Source organism: Petaurus breviceps, unplaced genomic scaffold (assembly GCF_028583685.1).
Source record: "Petaurus breviceps papuanus isolate PSGF00001 unplaced genomic scaffold, PetGlider_PUasm1.0 216, whole genome shotgun sequence".
NCBI classification, from domain to species: Eukaryota; Metazoa; Chordata; class Mammalia; order Diprotodontia; family Petauridae; genus Petaurus; species Petaurus breviceps.
The window spans coordinates 4,999,595-5,020,314 of NW_027185867.1; the positions used below are offsets into that span (position 1 = coordinate 4,999,595).

The 20,720-nt window shown below is 35.2% G+C and overlaps 1 protein-coding gene across 5 annotated transcripts in view; it reads right to left on the reverse strand.

The window, feature by feature from the left end:
• The window catches only part of BCL2L13 (BCL2 like 13), an 83,351-nt gene that overhangs the window by 37,227 nt on the left and 25,404 nt on the right, over nt 1–20,720 (reverse strand). For 2 of the 5 annotated variants that reach the window (XM_069094299.1, XM_069094300.1), the window contains 2 exons: nt 5,092–5,199; nt 2,675–2,831 (listed from right to left, as the gene is read on the reverse strand). In XM_069094299.1, coding sequence (XP_068950400.1) covers nt 2,675–2,831; nt 5,092–5,199 — 265 coding nt within the window. Of the gene's footprint in view, nt 1–2,674; nt 2,832–3,792; nt 3,819–4,434; nt 4,461–5,091; nt 5,200–20,720 lie in introns of those variants that run through there. The other 3 variants (XM_069094302.1, XM_069094303.1, XM_069094301.1) reach the window with 3 other exon arrangements.

A 20,720-nucleotide genomic window follows, 5' to 3' on the forward strand; every position in this document is an offset into this window, starting at 1 on the left:
GCCAGGTGGCACAGTGAGTAAGAGCACCGGCTCCAGAGTCGAGACGACCTGGGATCGAATACGGGCTCAGATACTTACCACCACACCCAGAAATAACTGGCCGTGTAACCTTGAGCAAGTTACTTAACCCCAATTGCTTTAAAAAAAAACACCACACATCTAATTTCAGAAAAGAAACTAGTCATTTTAAAATATGGAGACTACAGAAAACAGTTTTTCTAGCTCATATTGTAATCTAATTTATTTTTATTTAAATAAATACAACTGATCCCACACAAACTTTAGCAATCATTACATTTGGTTAGGATTTAGATGCAAGAGTTAACAATCCAAGTGCTTCAGAAACCCAGCAAATATTCTTCACAAATTAATACTGAAGCAACATTAAAACAATATCAAAGGGAACTGTGCTGCCTAGTAATCCACTTTTCAAAGAAGACTTTATTGCCACGTTCCTAACAATAAAGTAGTTAAGAAGTTACCGCAGAATGATTTCATGGACGAGGATTTCTCTCCTAGACTCTGGTGACATTTCAACTGCACTACCTGCTAGAATACATTCTGCTTCTACTTAAAATTCCCTCTGACGCTCAATCCCTTCACTTCCTTTGCTGGACTCTTCAGCACTGCTGCTCTTAGTGATCCTTACATGGAATCTGTCTGGGAGGCTGAAGTACTTGAGGATCTTTCAGGGTAAGCATGTATTTTGCTAATTACAGCTCTGCAAATATGGACATTCAGAAGATGACAACTGTTTGAAACATTCAAAGGGAACGTGATATAGCCAAGCCAAAGAAGCTCCTTCATAACCACTCAATAAGACTGCTGAGTTTCTACAAAGTGCAGAATTGTTGCTCAGCCTGCCTTAAAGTGGTTGTGGGGATAAGGTAACACATTCGACTTCAAAACACCATAGTTAGAAATAGTGGGTTTTTATGTTTTGACTTGCCAAAATATTGTAACACAAATTTGATTAGCTTCTGAAGTGATCATGGTCAGAAAACAGTCATGACTTTTCTACAAAAGGATGGTGGAAAGAGAAACAATCTTCAGAAACCAATCAAACTTGGTTTTATTTAGACTTGATTCTGAATGAATAATTTTAAAATTCCAGTAAACACAAACAGTAAGTTAACTCTTAAGAAACTTTAAGGTCATGCATTAGAAAAATTACTTATTCCCACCCCATTCACTGAAAGTCAATTGTACATAAGGAACTATGTACAACCCACTTTTCAAAGGTGGAAAAAAGAAATCACATTCACAAAGAAATGTGAATTGTGATATTTGACATGGGGTACAAATGTCAAAATAAATCACAGCATTTAGGACTTTTGTAAAAATAATATAAAGAGGGGAAATAGTCATTTATTTAGGAGTAAGGTTTTTTAAAAATATAAGATAAAGAAGGGAAATAGTCATTTATTTAGGAGTAAGGTTTTTAAAAAATATATAGATTACTAACAGACCAGAGAAGAAATTAAGAATTCTTTGCCTAAAGAACATCTTTCTTTGGGGAACTCAAAGCATGTTAAAGTCATTATTTAATTCTTGCTCCTAATATATCAGTGGGATCTGAGAGACATGAAAACTAAAAGAAATTAAGTGATTCACTCAAGACCACCAAGTAAAAGCTCTAAATAATCTTTGTCTTTTGTTTTTCACTTATTCCTCTATTCCAAGATTCTCCGTTCAAATGTCTTTTCCCCCAACCCCCATACTTATTTGTACCTCATGTTCTTTCCACAGAATAGAATTCAAAGAAACTCAAACAGGATTTTCAGTACAGAACAATACGCTAAATTCTGACTTACTCAAATCTAGAATCATCTAAGAGTAATTTGGAAGCTTATGCATACACAATTAATTAGAATGCAAGAAATGAATTTCAACAAAATAGTATTAAAGAAAATAATAAACAATATAATTTGTCCACCTGAATTTAAGAACTGTTTACCATACTGAGTATCTAAATTGTGGTTCTTAAAACTGACTTTTGTGTATTCTGTGAGCCAATACTGCTATCTGCTTTCAAAAGTACATGTGATAATATTTCAAATTCATACCACTTTCCTAATAACCTACCAATAAGTAACTACAATAAAAGTTTATTTTGGTTTATTTAAATAAATATTCATATGAAATAGTTTTGATATATTTTAATATACATTCACTATTACTTTCTATTTGCCTCTAGTCTTAAAAAGCCAGAAAAATGACCAGGAGGGAGCTAAGTTTCTGTTAAAAAACTGTGAAAATAGTTCCATAGGCAGATGTACAATTCCAAGTTTAGCAACACTTGGGAGTCCTAAAATATGAGATAATATTAATCCTATGCTATAAGGCAATATCCAAACCTTAACATTTAGGTATGGGTCTGTGCAGTAATGAAAATTGGAGATTAAGAAAATTAAATGAGCCATTCCAAAATATCCAGGAAATGCATTTGTTGTTATTGACACAGAAGGTGCCATTACTATGCTATGTTTATCTGAAACAATGTATCTGAACACAAAGGGTATATTATATCTACGGAAGATTTTTTTTTAAGTGTTAAGGGTGACAAAATAAACGATACAGGTTCCCATAAAAGCAAAGCCTTGGTCAATCCATTCTTAGGGGAAGGATGAAGACACTAAGGGAAGCACAGTCTGCCTTGGCAATGGTGACTCACTGGCTGAGCAGAGTCTGCAACGCTTCGTGCATGTGTTCTTTCAGTTCCAGTGACACCTTCTGTCCCAGATGGGCCAAGCAGTCTTCTATTGAGCTCTCTGGGTTAACAGGGCTGAATACTGGAGACGTGTGGCAGTCAAAGCCTGTGCTGGTGAAAGCTGAAGAATCAGATCAAAAGAAAAACCCAACTTAAATGACATCTAGAGGTATATATATTATGCAACTCCACTCCTAAGAATCTATCATTAGGTGTGGCAAAATAAGAAAAAAGACATCATTGTGGTTGTTCAAGATATATGGAATGATAAAGACACTGATGAGTCTTAGACAATTTAGCTTAATTATCAGGGAGAGGTCAATGAACTCGATTTTAGAAAACTAAACAAGAAGGCTATACTGCTATAAGACTGGAAGGGACAAGGATTTATCTGCATTCCTTAGAGATATATTCAGTGCTTCTGTATCTTCACAGCAAAGACATGCGATTTTATTTTACAGTTAACTCCTGACTCTATGGTACCTTGTCCTTTGTTTGCTTTGTTTTGTTTTTCTCATAGTATTGATTTCAGGCTTGATTTTACACAGTCATAAGAGATGGAAGCATGGGGTGGCTAGGTGGCACAGTGAATAGAGCACTGGCCCTGGAGTCAGGAGGACCAAGGACCTGAGTTCAAATCTGGACTCAGACACTTAACACAAAAACCTAGCCGTGTGACCCTGGGCAAGTAATTTACCTCCAACTGCCCTACCTTCCCTCCTCCAAAAAAAAAAAAAAGAGACAGAAGCAGAGTCTAAGCATCCTGGGAATCCCTGCTTCAGAACTTCCTCATTTGTGATCTCAGGTAAGTCATTGATCCTCTCTGAGGATCAATGTGTAAAATAGAAATCATAACTGTGTTACCTAACTCAGGGAGATGGTTCTGAAGAAAACATTTTGGAATATGAAAGTACTACATAAGTAGGAGATATTATTTGCTCTATGTACTAACAGCAGGTCATCAAAAATGCCACTTTTTCCCCCAGTTACATTGGACTTCTGATTAAGGACTAAACCAGTAGATGGATTATATACCTAGGCCTTTTGTTTTCTTCCTTCCATTGACTGCCTCTGAACTATCTCATTGCTTGGAAGAGTCAACTGGAAGCTGAAAAACAAAGAGGTCTGGAAGCACAAATCTTTAAGACCTAAATTCTGGCCAAACTGGTCCACTTTTCCCTGCCTTTGCCCAGGCTCCCCATATGACTGGAATCAGTTTCCTTTAGGATTCAGGTCTGATGCCACATAGTAAAGGAAGCCTTTCCTAAGCCTCCTAATTTTTAGAGATCTCTCTTCCAGTTATTTCTATACTTACTTATCTGCCCATATGTTCCATCTCCAAGTAGAAAGCTGGGCTTGTTTTTCACTTTTATCTTGGTATCCCCAGAGCCTTGGAGAGCCTTATCCATAGTAGGTATTTAATAACTGTTTGCTAAATCAAATTAAATATTAAATGTCTGGAAAGTCAAAACTACAGCATTCTTTTTAATTTTTATTAACGATTCTTTCCAGTTAGCATGGACGTGTGTGTATTAAAAATCTAAGAGTAGACACCAGGTGACAATTATAGATTAAACTAACAAGGGCTGGAAAGAGAGCAGAACTAGCAATGGATGGGAGCTGCAGAGAAGCAAATTTCAGCTTCATTTTTTCAGAAAAAAACTTGCTAACAACTAGAGCTATCCAAAAGTGAAATGACTTGCCTTGACAGATAATGGGCTCCCCTTCCTTGGAAGTCTTCAGGCAGAGGCTGAACAACCAACAAATTGTTAGGTTCATTATAGTGGGGATTCATTCATGTATAAGTTGGGTTAGATGGTCAACTCTCAAATTCTGTGATTTTGTAATTATGATTAAGTGGTGATTTAATTCATGACCTACTACTATCAGAAAAAAAATCATTCACAGATTATTTAATAAGATCAGTATTCTATTCCAAAAAGTATAAAAATGCATGATTTTACTTTTTTTATTTGTTCAATTTAACTTGTTTATTGGTTAGAAAAAGCTATGTGACTTGCTAAAAACTAAAGATGTATCTTAGCCAAGGAATGTCTTGTGAATGAATGTGTGATGATCTATGCATCTTTAATAAATTCAGAGAGAACTCTGTTCAAAGACCCTGTGATAAGAGGTGTTCAAGACTTCTTAGACATGTTATAGAGGGATTCTCAGATGGGTGAGTAACATGATACCTTCCAAACTCTGAAGTTCTGTGATTTGGGAGATGTTCTAGAAGAAAACAAAAAGCCCTCTAACACTTAAATATTTACTACTTTATGTGAGCATATTATTCTAAAAATACACTAGAAAAAATTCTTAAGTATTTTTTTAAACAAATAAAAAATGAAATATAGCTAGAATAAGATGAACAAACAAACCTTCAGAAATTTCTTCATTCAGAGACTTCAGTTCTTCTTCAATTTCAGTCTTAACTTTCAATAGAAGCTCTTGGTCCAGAAGTTGTAAAGATGCAGATGACTGGACCCCTAAAATAAATCAGAAAGCTTAACACACATATAAAGAGGAAGACACGAAAGGAGAAAGACAAAAGACAGGCATCAAAAACAATATGCAAAAAATTAATATAGCATTAACCACTGGAAAAAATAAGTTGATTCAAGACTCTTGTTTAGAAGTTGGGACAATATGGGTCTGTTAAGAAGACCCCTGGAGGAAGTATTTGGGCCCATTGGTTAGAGCAAAGTTTAGTGGGAATTTAAGCGTATTAAATAAAAAGAAAACTGACTTTAGGCCACCTTGTCCTCGATATTTCTGCTGGAGAAGGGAAATAAGAGCATGACATTCTCACTTTGTCTTTGACATTTATGTGATCCACTCTCCTGAAGTCCCTCCAGCCCTGGCTGGTCAGGTCACCCTGAGGCTAAAATTGTGGGCTCACCGTAGCTGGGCTCTGCTCCCAGTGTACTGCAATGAACCCTTCCTGTCTGCCTTCCAGGCTGTCTTCAGCGGGAGATTTGTTTTTCTCTGTCACTTTGTGGGTTCTGTAGCTCTAAAGTTTGTTTAGAGTCATTTTTTATAGGTATTTGAGGTGGTTGTGGGGGGAGCACACAGAGTTTTCCTGCTTCTACGCCACCATCTTGGCTCCGCCTACATCATCATTCCCAAAAGAGACTTCTACTCTTCTTCACTGGTAAGCTCCTAGAAATTATTATTTATATTTTCTCCCTGACACTTCCTCATCATCCACTGAAATCTCAATACCTAGTAATTGTGACTTTTAAAATCAACTCTACTGAAACAGCTCTCTCCAAAGGTGCCATTCTTTTAAACTGCTAAATCTAATGGCCTTTTCTTTGACTTCTTTGTAATGCTAGACATTGGTGAATAGATCCTCAGCTAGACTCTCCTCTATTAACTTCTAAGACAAAGTTTCATCCTAGTTTTCTTCTGACTCAACTTTTTCCTCCTTCTGTTCCTCCACTTCACAGAACCTCTTTGTCCCCTTAAGATGCAGCATGAACACCAACTTGTAAATAAAACCGTTTTTCATCCCTCAACTGCTAGTGCTCTCACTTCTAAATCACCTTACAGTTAATACTTTTATTTATTTATTTAATTTATTCTGCATATACTTATATATAATTATCTGCTATCTTTCATATTTGTATATGTAAGTCCCTTGAATGTTTCGTTGCATTTAGGACTTCATTCCTTGTATCCCCAGCAACTAGCAAAGTACCTGGCACATGACAGATGTTAATAAATACTTTCTGACTGCCTGATATGTGTCTGAAAGATCCTTTTCAATTTCTTTTGCTCAACATCAATTTCTTGTTCCTTAAGGACAGTTATCTCCCAAAGCTCTCTCCTAGGCACTCTTCTAATTCTACATTCTCTCCCTTGGTGACATCACCCACTCCCCTGGATATAATTATCCCTTCTCTATGGTTGATACTCTCTGTCTCTTGTTTCTCTCGTTCTCTCTCTCTCACACACACAGACACACACACGCGCGCGCTCTCTCTCTCTCATCTCCCCCCAGATGCCATATCTTCAACTGCTCACTGGTCATTTCCATATCTATATCCCTAAACCTAAATTACATCCTCTAAGTGCCCCTATTTTAGTTGCAAATATTATAGTTGTCTCTGAATCTTTCCTTTCCTCCCCATGAATATGTCTTATTAATTCTCCATAACATCTCCTATAACTTACCACTTATACTAACACAGAAATCTTCTAACATAACATAGTATCTTCCCCCTCTAATTCATCCAAATACAGATCCTCATCAGTTTTCCTCTGGACTACTGAAATAGCCTTTTAATTAATTTTTCTTCCAGTTTCTCCCCTTCTCCAATACAACCTTAATAAAGATGTTAAAATAATCTTTCTAAGGGCCATGTCTGACCAAGTGACTGACCCGTTCAAAAACTTCCAGTGCCTCACTTTCACACTCAAGATAAAATATAAATTGCTTAGTTAGGCATTTATGGCCCTCCATAATCCAGCTCCAACCTCCTTACCTCCTAGCCAAACTGAAGTACTGGCTGTTCCCCAAACTCAACATGACATCTCTTGCCTCCATACATTCATTAAAGGTATTCCCTATGCCTTGAATGCACTGCTTCCTACTGTTCACAATATGTATCTTCCTTCAAGACTATCAGGTTCCTCTTCTCTATGTAGTCTTTCCTCATTTCTCCAGCAGAAAGAATTCTCTCTCTCTCTCTCCTCAAATAGTCCTAGCATACTTAGTCTGAAATGCTCCTCTGCTTTCTCACTTATATTAGCTTATATGTATATATCTGGCCCTTCCTTTACACTATCCCAAAAGAATGAATGGCACAGACTACATTTATATCTTTGTATTCCTCACACAGCCCAGTGGTGCATATGTGTTTGCTGAATTGAAAGTAGGAATAAGATACATAGGTACCCAAAAAGAAATGGTTACTTTAAAGAGATAGCAACATACTGTAATTCCTAGAGAATAAGGTGGTAGGTAGGAACCTGTGAATTTTACATTTTGTTTCTTTCACTCTGAATGTCTTTCCCGATCTATTCTGCGGTTCTAGTCATATTAACACAATCCTATCTTTGTAATCTCTCAATATTTCATTCCTTTAACATTTAATGTTATGAGATAGGCTGAGTTAATACAAGGTTTCACTCCCCACACTGCACAGCTAGGATCACTAGTCAACAAGGTTACAGGGGATACAAGGAAGATTAGTTCAGAAGCCTTGTCCAGGAAGCGATGCAAGGACAAAGAACAGGAAGATGAGCGAGAGCATAGGGGGATATTTACACAGTTTATTGGACATAAAGTCTATATGCCCCAAAATAACTAGACCCAAGGAACTATATTAAAAAAATGAAGAGGAAGACAGAAATAACCCTGAGTTTGGATGCGTCACAGTCTTTCCCAAGCATACAGAGGACCAGCAATTTGATTTGAAGGAAACTGAAAGAAGGAAGGAGCCCAGAGCATCAGCAGGCCTACCTTTGAGAAACCAAACTGTGTTCCCACAAAAGGTTTAAAGGTCAGTAACAAAACCTTATTTCTTAGAACAGTTCATTTTAATTTAGAAACATAGCAGTAGCAGCACCAACTTGTATATGTTTAATGTTACTTGTATGGTTACTTGTGTAAAACAGCAAGATTAACAGTTTACATTATAACCTTTTTTGCATGATTGGCTACAAAGCTGTAGGTTACGTGTTTGCTTTTTTTTTTAATGAAAAGTACAGCCCATAACTTGGCAAGCAGTGTTCCTCCTTCCTTCCCTAGCTCTCTCACTCCAGGATACCCACAGTCCACAAGTATCAAATGACATAATAAGGATAAAGGACTTTGCAAACCTTAAAGTACTACATAAATGTTAGCCATTATTAGCTATTTTAAGGTAGCAAATAAAGGATTTTTTTGGCAAAATTAATTAAGTGGAGTAACTGATAAAGTTATGCAATGTAATTCACTGTCACAACATGGAATGGCTCAGCTTGCGGTCTAAACAAAGCATGTCCTTCCTCTTTGCTAAGCTTCCCACCAAATGAAGAATGCAATACAAACATGGCAGACCCTATTTCCCCCTGGCAAGGTGGAGCAGGTCAAATCACCTACTAACGCCACGAGGGCCCCAATATTGCCAGAAATCAAGTCAAAAATCATAAAGCAATCCTGGAGAAATAAGTCAAAATAAGAAGACACAGATTACTACAAAGAAAAAAAGGAATTCAAGTACCAAAGAACCACAATCAGGATCATATAAGATCCAAAAACTACTATTATAAAGGAGAGAACATTTTGGGATACAACATTACATAAGCATAAAATTAAGACTTCCAACTGAGAATAATAATTTAACTTACAAGAATAAGTATAACCCTACAGGGAAAGAATTAAAATGTTAATGGAATAGAAATCTTTAATTCTGATGAAAAAACCAGAGCTGAGTAGAAATTTTGAAGTGCAAGGTATTTGCATAATATTTGGACAATTAGAATGGGTAAAATGAGATGCTTATATTCCAAGAGAAGGCTAAGAGACAAGTATCCCTTCAAAATCCCAATGACCCCAAGGTTCACAAATGTAGTTAAATAAGACAGAAAGACTTTGAGGTAGTTTTGTTTTGTTTTGATGGTCTTAAAAGAGAAGGAAGAAGGAATACACTAACAAAGAAATGAGGAAAAAGGGGGTGCAACTTAGTATTTTCCGTAATTAGGGTGTTCAAGAAAAATATTTTGCAATTGAGAAAGGGTGGGGAAAGGGTCATCACACAAACCTCACTTGCATCTGAACTGAACAAAGGAGGTCTGAACACACAAACACATACTAAGTTTGGGTAGTAACACATTAAACTCAATAGTGAAACAGGTAGGAAAAAGGAAGATGAGGATTTAAAAAGGAGGATGGGAAGAGAGTGAAGCAAAACAAATTTCAACTTTGGAAAGTGGATCACAAAGGGAAAAGGGAGGAAATGAAGGGTAAGAACCAGTGACAGAATATAGGCCAAGGGAAGAGAAGACAAGTAATAGAAAGTTCACATCCCTTGAAGTTCACTGCCTTTTTGTCCTTGTAAAGAGAAGAGAGGAAAAAACAGGGAATATGATGGAGGTAAAAACATACAATAAGCAATCATAACCATAAATATGAATAGGATGAAATCCTCCAAAAAAAATGGAAGAGGAAAGAGAACAAATTAGGCAGCAGATTCAACAATACATGGTTTATAAGAAACACATCTGAAACACAAGAGAAAAGAGAATCTGAAGTAGAATTTATTATGATTCCAGAAAACTCAACAAAGTAGGGGTAATAATTATGACATCAGAAAAGGCAATAGTAAAAACAAAGTTATAAACAGAAAACTACAGCTTACAAAATGGTACTATACATAACAAAATATTTAAAATTTATATATGCATCAAATTACATAGAATCTTAGAACTTAAAGGAAAAATCAATGAAATTACAAGGAGAAACAGACAAGGGAATCAATAACTGGGGGCTTCAATAAAGCCCTTTCAGACTAAGAAAAATTTTCCCTCTTATTTTGTCTTTAAAAATGCTACTTAAGGGGCAGCTGGGTGGCACAGTGAATAGAGCACCGGCCCTGGAGTCCGGAGGACCTGGGTTCAGATCTGGCCTCAGACACTTAACACAAAAATATTATATGGGATGACTCTGGGAAGGGTAGAAGAAAAAGAAACCTATAAGGACATAAAAAAACAAAAGAAATCAATAAAAACTTATAAAATATGTAAGTATAATAGATCAATAAATAAGACAATGTGAATACAACAGATCTTACTAATAAGACAAAATACATGTAAAAAACTTGACAAAGCACTTCCATTTCTATTAAAAACATAAGAATAGATTCTCCCTAAATATGATAAAATACCTGAAACCAAGAGATGGTATTATATGTACTAGAGAAATGCTAGGAGTCTTTCTAACAGGAGGAAACCTGAATGACCAGTGTCACCAGTATATAGCTCTAAAAATGACTGCTGCAGGCAGCTAGGTGGCGTAGTGAATAGTCAGAAGGACCTGAGTTCAAATCCAGGCTCAGACACTTAATACACAGAAAAACTAGCCATGTGACCTTGGACAATTCACTTAACCCCAATTACCCTACATTCTCCCCTCCAAAAAGCCAAAAAAAAAAACAAAAACCCACAACATAAATAAATAAATATGACTGCTGAATCAATCAAAGGAAGAAAATTGAGAGAATAAACATAGGCAAAAAGGAAACAAAAGTATTTCTTTTTGCAGGTAATATTATGTTCTACTTAATAGAATGCTAGAGATTTCAACTAGAAATTGAAGCAACTAATACATTCAGAGAAATTGCAAGATATAAAATAATCCCACACAAATCAAACTTTCTATGTAATACCAAAAACATCCAACATGAAGAGAAAGTAAGAAATTTCATTCAAAATAACTAAAGAATGCATACAATATTTGAGAGTCCATATATAAACATACTGACAAGAATTATACAAATACACCTATAAGACACTCTTTACAAGAGGCAAATTAAGTCTAAATATGAGGCCACATACATGCTCATGGCTAGGACATGCCAGTATAAAAAAATGACAATGCTACCTAATTAATTTATTTACTCAGCACCATGTCAATAAAACTATAAAAGTTGTTATACAGAGCTAGAAAAAATAAGAAAATTCATCTGGAAGAACAAAACATCAAGAATGTCAAAGGTAACACTGAAAGAATTTCAGAAATAGGCTTAGTAGTATTAGATCTCAAACTATATTTCAATGCAGTAAACATCAAAACTATTTGACACTAAATAAAAAAGAGAGGTAAATTAGTGTAACAGAATAGGTACACAACATTCAGAAGAAAGTAAATTTAATAACACAATATTCAATAAACCCAGACACCAAATACAAGAGAAAGGACTCACTAGTTTACTAAAATTGCTCAGAAAAATGGAATTTAATCTGGAGTAAATTAGGTATAGACCAACATCTCAGATCATATTCAATAATAATCTCCAAGTGTTTACTTACATACTTTAGAGATAAAAAGTAATACCATAAGCAAATCTGAGGAGCACCAGGGGAAATCTTTTTTAAACTACAGACAGGGGAACACATAACCATACAAAAAATAAAGAGGGCCACAAAAATACTAAGAGCTAGTCTTTATATAGCACTTTAAGGATTTCACAGCACTTTACAAACATTACCCAAATTTTACCTTCACAATAACTCTGGGAGCTATGTTATTAATATCTCCGTATTCCAGATGAGAAAACTAAGGGAGACAGAACTGACCCGCCCAGAATCTCTACAAAAGGACAATTATGACTAAACAAAATTGAAAAGGTTTTGCATAAACAAAACAGAGTTAGTCAATAAACATTAAGTGCCTACTATGTGCCAAGCACTGTGCTTAAGTATTGGGGACACAAAGAAGGTACAAGACAGTCCTTGCCCTCCAAGAGCTCACAATGTCATGGGGGAAGACAACACACAAAAAGAAGCTAACGTGGGGGGAGCATGTGATTGGAATTGGAGAGTGAGGGAAGTTAGCTAACTGGGAACATTATGAAGTCCTGCAGCAGTGTAGAAAATAATCTGAGAAGGTGTCAATTTCTAACTTGATTTCATCTTGCACAATAAATTTCAGAAGATGAGAGGTCCAGGAAATCAGCTGGATGGTAAATGATCAGGGGAATTACCTGGGTGCTCTCTTTAAATGCTGGAAGATCAGAAATGAGCTCCCAGATGTCCACCCTGATCCTCTCCATCCAGAGGGAGGGAGGAGTTACAGGAGCAGGGGGTACTGAGGATTTCATCTTTGCAGGATGAGTTTCTGGAGATGATGATGGGGTCCAGGAAAGTAGCCAGGTGGGAAATGATTGATAGTTGAAATTAGAAGCAAAACAGTGAACTGGGGGGAAAAGCTTTGTAGCAAGTCTCTGAAAAAGATCTCCTATCCAAAATATACAAGGAACTGATTCAAATAAATATGAACAAGACTGCTCCCACAATTCATGTGCTGTTGAAGGAACCTAGAAGAAATCACAAAATGATGCTGGCTGGGTCCACTATACATGTCTATTACATAATCTCCACTGGGGCCCTCACTGTGGCATGGCAATCCTTTTACATCTTTCTAAATGTTTCATTCTCCCTTTCACCACAATTTTTGAAGGTTTTTTTAAACCTTTTCCACTCCTCAAACTTTCCAAGGTTCCCCCCACCCTAATAGCTGAGTACTTTAACTTTTATTGAAAATAACTGAGTTTACTTGCCAAGAATACCCTCTTTCTCTCCTCCTCATATCACACCACTTTGACACCTTCCCAAACTTATCTCTACCTGTACCTGTCTTAGGCTTTCTCCTTCCTAAGAAAACCTCTAGACAAGAACAAATGATCTCATTCTATTCCATCTTTTCCACAAGACATGTACCCTCTACCATCCCCCTCACTGATCCTGAATCTTTCCCTGCATACTAAATGCTTCCCTATTGCCTACAAACGTGCCTATGTCTCTTCTATCCTCAAAAAATCCTCACCTGATCTGTCCGTCCTCAATAGCTATCACCCTATATCTTTCCTCCCTTTTATAGCTAAACTTAAGAACATGTACAATTCGGTGCCTCCATTTATTTTCCTCTCATGCTCTTCTTAATTCTGGAGTCCATCATTCAGTTGAAACTGTTCTTTCCAAAGTTACCAACAACCTACTGTCTAATCTAAGGGCCTTTTCTCAGTCATTATCCTTCCTAACTTCTATGTAGCCCTTGTTCTCCATCTCTCCTTAATCTCCTCCTGTCTGACCACATCTTCTCAGTCTCCTTTGCTATATCTACATCTGGACCATGTCTAATAAGGATAGATTTCCCTCAGAACCCTGTACTAGGCCCTCTTCGCTAGAGATTATTTCATTTGTCAATCTCGTGAAATTCCATAGTTTTGATTATCACCTCTATGCTTATGATTCACAGATCTACATATTCTGCCCTACCATCTCTCCTAAACTTCCAGTTTCCCATCTCTAATTGCCTATTGGACATACTGAACCATATGTCATTTAAAACATCTTATACTCAAAATGTCCAAAACTGAACTCATTTTCCTTCTCCTAAATCCTCCCCTCTTCTTAACTTCCCTATTACTATTGAGGGAAACATGATCCTCTGAGTTATCCTCACTCACATCTCCCATATCCACAGCTGCCAAGCTGAGTTGATTTTACTCTTATAACATCTCATATATTGTCTCCTTCTCTCTTCTGACACTGCTGCTACTCTGGTACAGACCCTTATAACCTCATACCTGAAGTACTGCAATAGCCTTCTGGTTTCGTTTCCTTGTGTCAAATCTTTCCTTAATCTAATTCATCCTTCACTTAGCTGTAAAACTGATATTCCTAAAGCATAAACCTATGTCAACACTGTTCAATAAATGCTATTGGCTCCCCATTGCCTTCAGGATCAAATATACAATCTTCTTTTTTAACTCGGAAAGACCTTTATAACTAAGCCCTTTCCTGCCTTTTCAGTCTTCCTTCTTACTCCCTTCCATGTACTCTACAGCCCACTGATACCAGCCTCCTTGCTAGGCCTCACACAAGACACTTCATCCCTTGACTCCATGCATTTTCTCTGGATGTCCCCGGGTCTGGAATTCTCTTCCTCCTCGTCTCTGCCTCCCAGCTTCCTTTAAGTCTCAACTCAAATCCCACCTTCTAAAAGCTTTTCCCAGTCCTCCTTAGAGTTAGTGCCCTCCTTATGAGATTATCAACAATTTATCTTGTTTACATATGTTTATACAGTCATTTGTATGTTGCCTTCATCATCTGACTATGAAGTACTTGAGAAAAGAGGCTGCTTTTTGTCTGTCTTTGGATCCCCAGCAGTTAGCATAGTGCCTAGCACACAACAGGAACAAAATAAACGTTTGCTGAATTACTGACAAGAGTCATTCTCCAACAGATAAATGGCCAAATCATACAAATAAGCACTTTTCTTTTTTTTAATTATGTGTGTATACGTATGTTTGTATTTTTTTTCAAATAGTAAAATTTTCCTTCTCTTCTGCCTACCTTAAAACTCCCCTACCCAGCACCATGAGAATGAAAGAAAAACAAAGCCCCTACTGTAAATCCACATATAGGCGAGCAAAGCAAATTTCTTCATTTAACTGTCCAAAAAAATTAAGTCTTGTGCTGTCTGAGTTCCTTACCTGTCTCTCAGGATGTGGGTAACAGCATCGCTCCTCTCAACTTGTGGCTGATTTTCTGGAGTCACTGACTAGACCCTCTAATTCTTCAAAGTTATTTTATCTTTACAATATTGATACTTTTGCATAAATTGTTTCTGCTCACAAACCTGTACAACAGTTCATACAAACATTCCCAGGTTTCTCTAAAACCATTTCCTTCTTTACTTCTTACTACACAATAGTATTCCATCAAATTTATAAACTACAACCTGTTCAGTCATTCCCAAATTGATGGGCATTTCCTCAGATTCTCATTTTTTGCCATATCAAAAAGAGCTATAAATATTTTTCTAAATAGTTTGTTCTGCTTTGGACTAATCCTTCCATTAACTTACCCTTTCTTTAATTCCCCCTTCTCCCCTTTCCCTCCTATTTCCCTGCTGAATGAAATGCATTTCTGTACCTAATAATATGTATTTTTATAAGGATTTCACCAAGTAATAAAACCACAGTATCCCCTCTGGTCTGGGGTTTTTGCCTTGGTTATTGCTCTGTTTGCCTTGGTTACTGCTCTGTTTCAGACTGGGCTACAGACCCCATTTTTCTGATTTGTACAAAATAGGTAAATTAATTTAGGTAGCATTATTTTTATCATATTGGCTTAGACTACTGATGAGCAATGAATATTTTTCTGAATATTTATATCTGTTTTTATTTCTGCAAAAAGTGTTTTAGTTAGGTTCACAGAATAACTGGGTGAATCTTGATAAATACACTGCCAAATATTTTATAGCTTCTAAAGTGATGCCAAGTAGAATTTCTCTTTCTAGCTCTTCTTGAAGGCTTTTTTTGGTTACATATAAGAATGCTGATGATTTACAAGAATTTATCTCATATTCTGAAATTTCACTTTAAAAATATTTAAAGGAGCTCTTTTTGCAGTGGCAAAGAAATGTAAATTGATGAAATGCCCACGTGATGGATTATACTGTAAAAAATAACAGAAGGGATGGATTCAGAGAAACCTGAGAAAACTCATACGAACTGAACTCAACCAACAGAACAATTTATTCAATAATCACAACATTATAAAGAAAAACAACTTTGAAAGACTTAAAAACTCTGATTAGCACAATGACCAAACATGAATACAGAGGACCAATGTTGAATCACCTTATTCACAATCTAATAGAGAAGGACACAAAGAACAGATGTATATACACATTTCAGAAAAGGTCAATGTGTGAATTTGTTTTTCTTGATTATTCTTACTTTTTGCAAAGGTAAGTCCAGGGGGTTTTGCACTGTGGGATTGTTTGGTTTGATTTTTTTTTTTTTGGTGTGAGAGTTGAATCAAAGGAGAAAAGTGACAGAGATCCAAAATAACAACAACAAAAGATAAAAGAATAGCTCAAGTAGCCAATTAGTCAATAAGCATTTATTAAGTGCTTCCTAAGTGCCAGGTGCTAAGTGCTAGAGATACAAAACAAAGCAAAATACAGCCCCTACCCTCAAAGAACCCACAATCTAAAGAAAGAACAAATATGCACAAACAAGTAGTAAACTGGATAAATAGGAAACAATTAACAGAAGAAAGGTACTAGGGGTGGCCAGGTGGCACAGTGAGTAACAGCACTGGTCCCAGAGTCAGGATGACCTGGGATTGAATCCGGGCTCAGACACTTAGCACCCATCCAGAAATAACTGGCCATGTAACCTTGATCAAGTTACTTCTTCATCTTTTTTATTTTTATTAAAAATTATTTGTGATAAGGAATGGCTCTTTGGAAGATATAAGAAGAGGAATATGAGGAACCTAGGTGATTTAGAAATAAAAGATATCAATTAAAAAATCTATTTTTAAAAATTCAAATTGCAATAGAAACTTGTGTTTCAAATATGATCCTTTCTGTTCTTCTGTATCTGTGAAATTGCTCACATTTATATTTATCAAGTACAGAATAATTTAAAATCTTTTTTAAAAAACAATATGAACAGGATTTTTTATTAACATGAAACATAAAAAGATACTTCCATATACAAAGAACAAAAAAGAATTTTATATGGAATTGTGAATCTTTTCCATACTAGATTTTTTAAAAAGTATATAATAAATTCCACATGGTATTTTTAAGTCAAGCTTCTCTGTGCTTCCTTCTGTTCTCTTCTGAACACCTTTTAAAATGTTTCTGTGGCCTTCTAATTTTCTTTTCAATATTTTCAATACTGGGGGTGGTGGAAGAGAACCATGGAAAACTGAGTTGAGCTTGAACAGCTCCAAAAGTTATATATCCTGAAGCATAAAGAGGAGGGAAAGCTCATTCTTTAATCTGAACTAGATATCAGGGTGATTAAATAGCAAACAAGTATTGACAGGTGATAGAAAGGCTTTTTTAAGTGCACAAATAATTATTTGTCAATTTATGTTCTTTGTAATTTCTTACATTTTATACAGATGTGGTTTAACAAGTTCACTATTATATTAAAAATACTTTTCACTATATAAAACATACAAAAAAATACACTGGGGGAAAAGGGAGAAGTAGACCCTTGCAACAAATAAGCATAGCCAAGCAACAAACACAGACAATGGCCATGTACAAACATAAATATATCCCACACCTTGAATTCATAAGCTGTTAGGAGGTATGTGCTTCACATGCTTCATCATTCTCATCCTCCAGTATTATGCTCCCTCAACCTCCCAAAAATCTATCCCTATCTCTTTCTCTGCACATAAGTCTATCACACCTCCTTTAATATTGTCGTGCACACATCGTGAGTTTATTATAGAAAAGGAGGTGAAATGTTGACAAGTCCAATATCTGCCAGACTGCTTCTAGTTTTCCCAGCAATTTATATCAAATAAGGAGTTCTTTAATTAAGTAATTTGTGCTTAGGATTTATTAAACACTGGATTATTTAGTTACACTATTTCTGATCTCTGTTTAATGTTCCATGGAGACATTTTTCTAATAACCAAGACCAAAAGTTTTTTTAATGTGTAAAGAAATCTGAGAAAAGAAATATTCTGCATAATAATGACAAAAAGCATTAAAATATATGCAATGTCATTTATATACATATTTATATTATATATTTTTAAATAAATGATGTAAAGATAATTTAAATTTTGTTTTGACAAAATATTTTTTAATGTCAGGAAAAGGGAAGTTATTCCAAACTCATCGGTAAGTTCAAGGAAATATAGGAGGAATATTAATATTTAAACAGATATGCAGATTGAACATACCACCAATCAAAACACTAGCAGGCTACTTCTTAAAACCAAAGATATAATAAAGTTCATTATAGAAAAAGTAACAGGTAAAACTATAAGGAAATAAAAAAAGTACAACTGGGAAACCATAAAGCAGTAATTATTATGCTTCCTACACACACGCACATACACACACACACAGAATGAGATCAATGAGGGAATAAAAAATCCATAATCAGGACCTAGCAATATGCTCAAAAACACGAGCAGGTTAATGACAATAATGAAGTACAAAAACAAATACAAAAATAAAACAAAAGGACCCATATGTACAAAAGAGCAGAGGAAAAAACATAAAATGTACTCAACAGCTGGGGAATGGCTGAGCAAATTGTGTTATATGAATGTAATAGAATGTTTCTGCACTATAATGAATCACAAATATGGAAAAATTCAGGAAAAGACTGAAAGATTTTGTATGAATTGATGCACAGTGAAGAAAGCAGAACCCAAAAAAAGCATACAAAAACTACAATAATATAAATTTTTAAAAAACATGAAAAAGCAAACATTTCAAGTCAAAGAACAGATAATGCTAGTACTAAAAAATTAAATTCAAAGTATTCATTCTCTCTTTCTATTAATAACTAATAAGCTACAAAAAAGGAAAGTAGCAAATACTAAGTTAAATGTTTTCAGGATGATTAGCTTGTAGAGAATGTACATTGTGTCAAAATAAAGTATCAATAAAAGGGTTTCTTTTTAAAATCTAGGGAACAGAGTGACAAATCAATAAAAACTACTGGGAAAATTGTATAGTTCTACGACAAAAAAAAAGAGTGGGGTTAGATTTATACCATATACTACATAGTAAACTGATTATTAATAATCCACATTTTTTTCAAAATGGAAGAAAAAGGAATAATACATCTTAACCATGGACAGGAACATTTTTATCAAACAGAAGAAATAACTGAAGATAATATTCACAGTTTGATTATACAAACATGAGCATTTTATACAACAGAATCAATACCTCTAAAATTTAAAGAAAAAGATTTTAGAAAAATATCTGCAGTTAATCAAAGTCACTCAATCCCATAAGGAACTGATACAATATTAAAACATGCTCCTCAAAGGAGCAGTAGGCAAAGCATATAGACAAATACTTATAAAGGAAAATATATCAACTGTTAGTAACCATATGACACACTCCTCAAATTAATAAAAAGAATTAAAAAAAAAATCAAAACCACCATAAAGTACTATCACACTCAACAAAATGTCAAAAATAATAGCCCCTGATAATAAAAATCCAACATTGGAAGGGCTATTAGGGAAACCAGCAAGCTAATACATGGTAGCTATTTCTACAGGGTAACAAGTAAGCAGTAAACACCTATAATGAGCCAGGAACTGTGTTAAGTGCTTTATAAATACTATCTCACTCCATTTTTACAACAACCCTATTTTAGAGTGAAGAAACTGAGGCAGACTGGGTAAGTGACTTGCTCAGGGTCACATACACTAAGTAAGTATCTGAGGCCAAATTTTAACTGAGGTTAAAACTCTAGATTCCAGACCCAGAGTTCTATCTAATGAACCATGTAGCTGCCAATATATACTGGTACAAACACAATACAGCAACACTGTACCTTTTCATCCCTTGCTGGAATGAATCCCAAAAAGATTCAAAAAAGGAGAAAAGGAGATAATCACAATATTCGCATTGTTTTATTTGTCAAAATAAAAAACAAAAACAAATATGTAGAATATATGTCAAACAATTAAAAAAGACCAAATCTCAGGATACTAATGTTTAGTTATTGTCAGTTACATTGATAATAGTTAGGATTTAAGGTTTGCAAAGTGCTTTACAAATATTATCTCATTTTACAAATATTATCTCAAACTGAAGCAAAAAGAGGCTAATTAATTTGCCCAGAGTCATTCATGTAGTAAGTATCTGAAGGTGAATTTGAACCCTGGTATTCCTGACTCCAAGTTCAAGGCTCTATCCACTCTACACCTAGTTGTCTTTAGGTCAATCATAAAAGAATAAAATTTACCTAGGACAATCATGTATCTTCAAGAAAAAAATAAACTGAATTTCACTGTATTTAAGATTTCAAATTCATTAATTCTGAATAGTATACTGTTGATTACAAGAATTTCGAAAGGAAGAATTAGTGAATTTTATTATATAAATTTAAAAAATATATATCTACATACCTATTTATTTTAACCTACTAAAGTGCAGAAATCCTGGACTTCATTTCATCTCAAACTCAGCACTCAGTTACTAAGTCTTGTCAATTCAACTTCTATATCTCTTAAATCTCTCACTTTCCCTCCACTCATGTAGTTACTTTCCCTAATTCAAATTCTCATATTTCACTTGAATTAGGATCCTGATTATCTTTCTGCATGTAGCTTCTTCCTTTTTCATTCCATTCTCCATATGCTGCAAAAGTAATCGTCTTAAAAGACAAGTTGGATCATGACACTCCCTTATTCAAGAATCTTTAGCAGTTTCCTATTGTCTCTATGACAAAATACACACATTTCAGCCTGATTAGCATTAGCTTCACTCTGTATTTCCAGA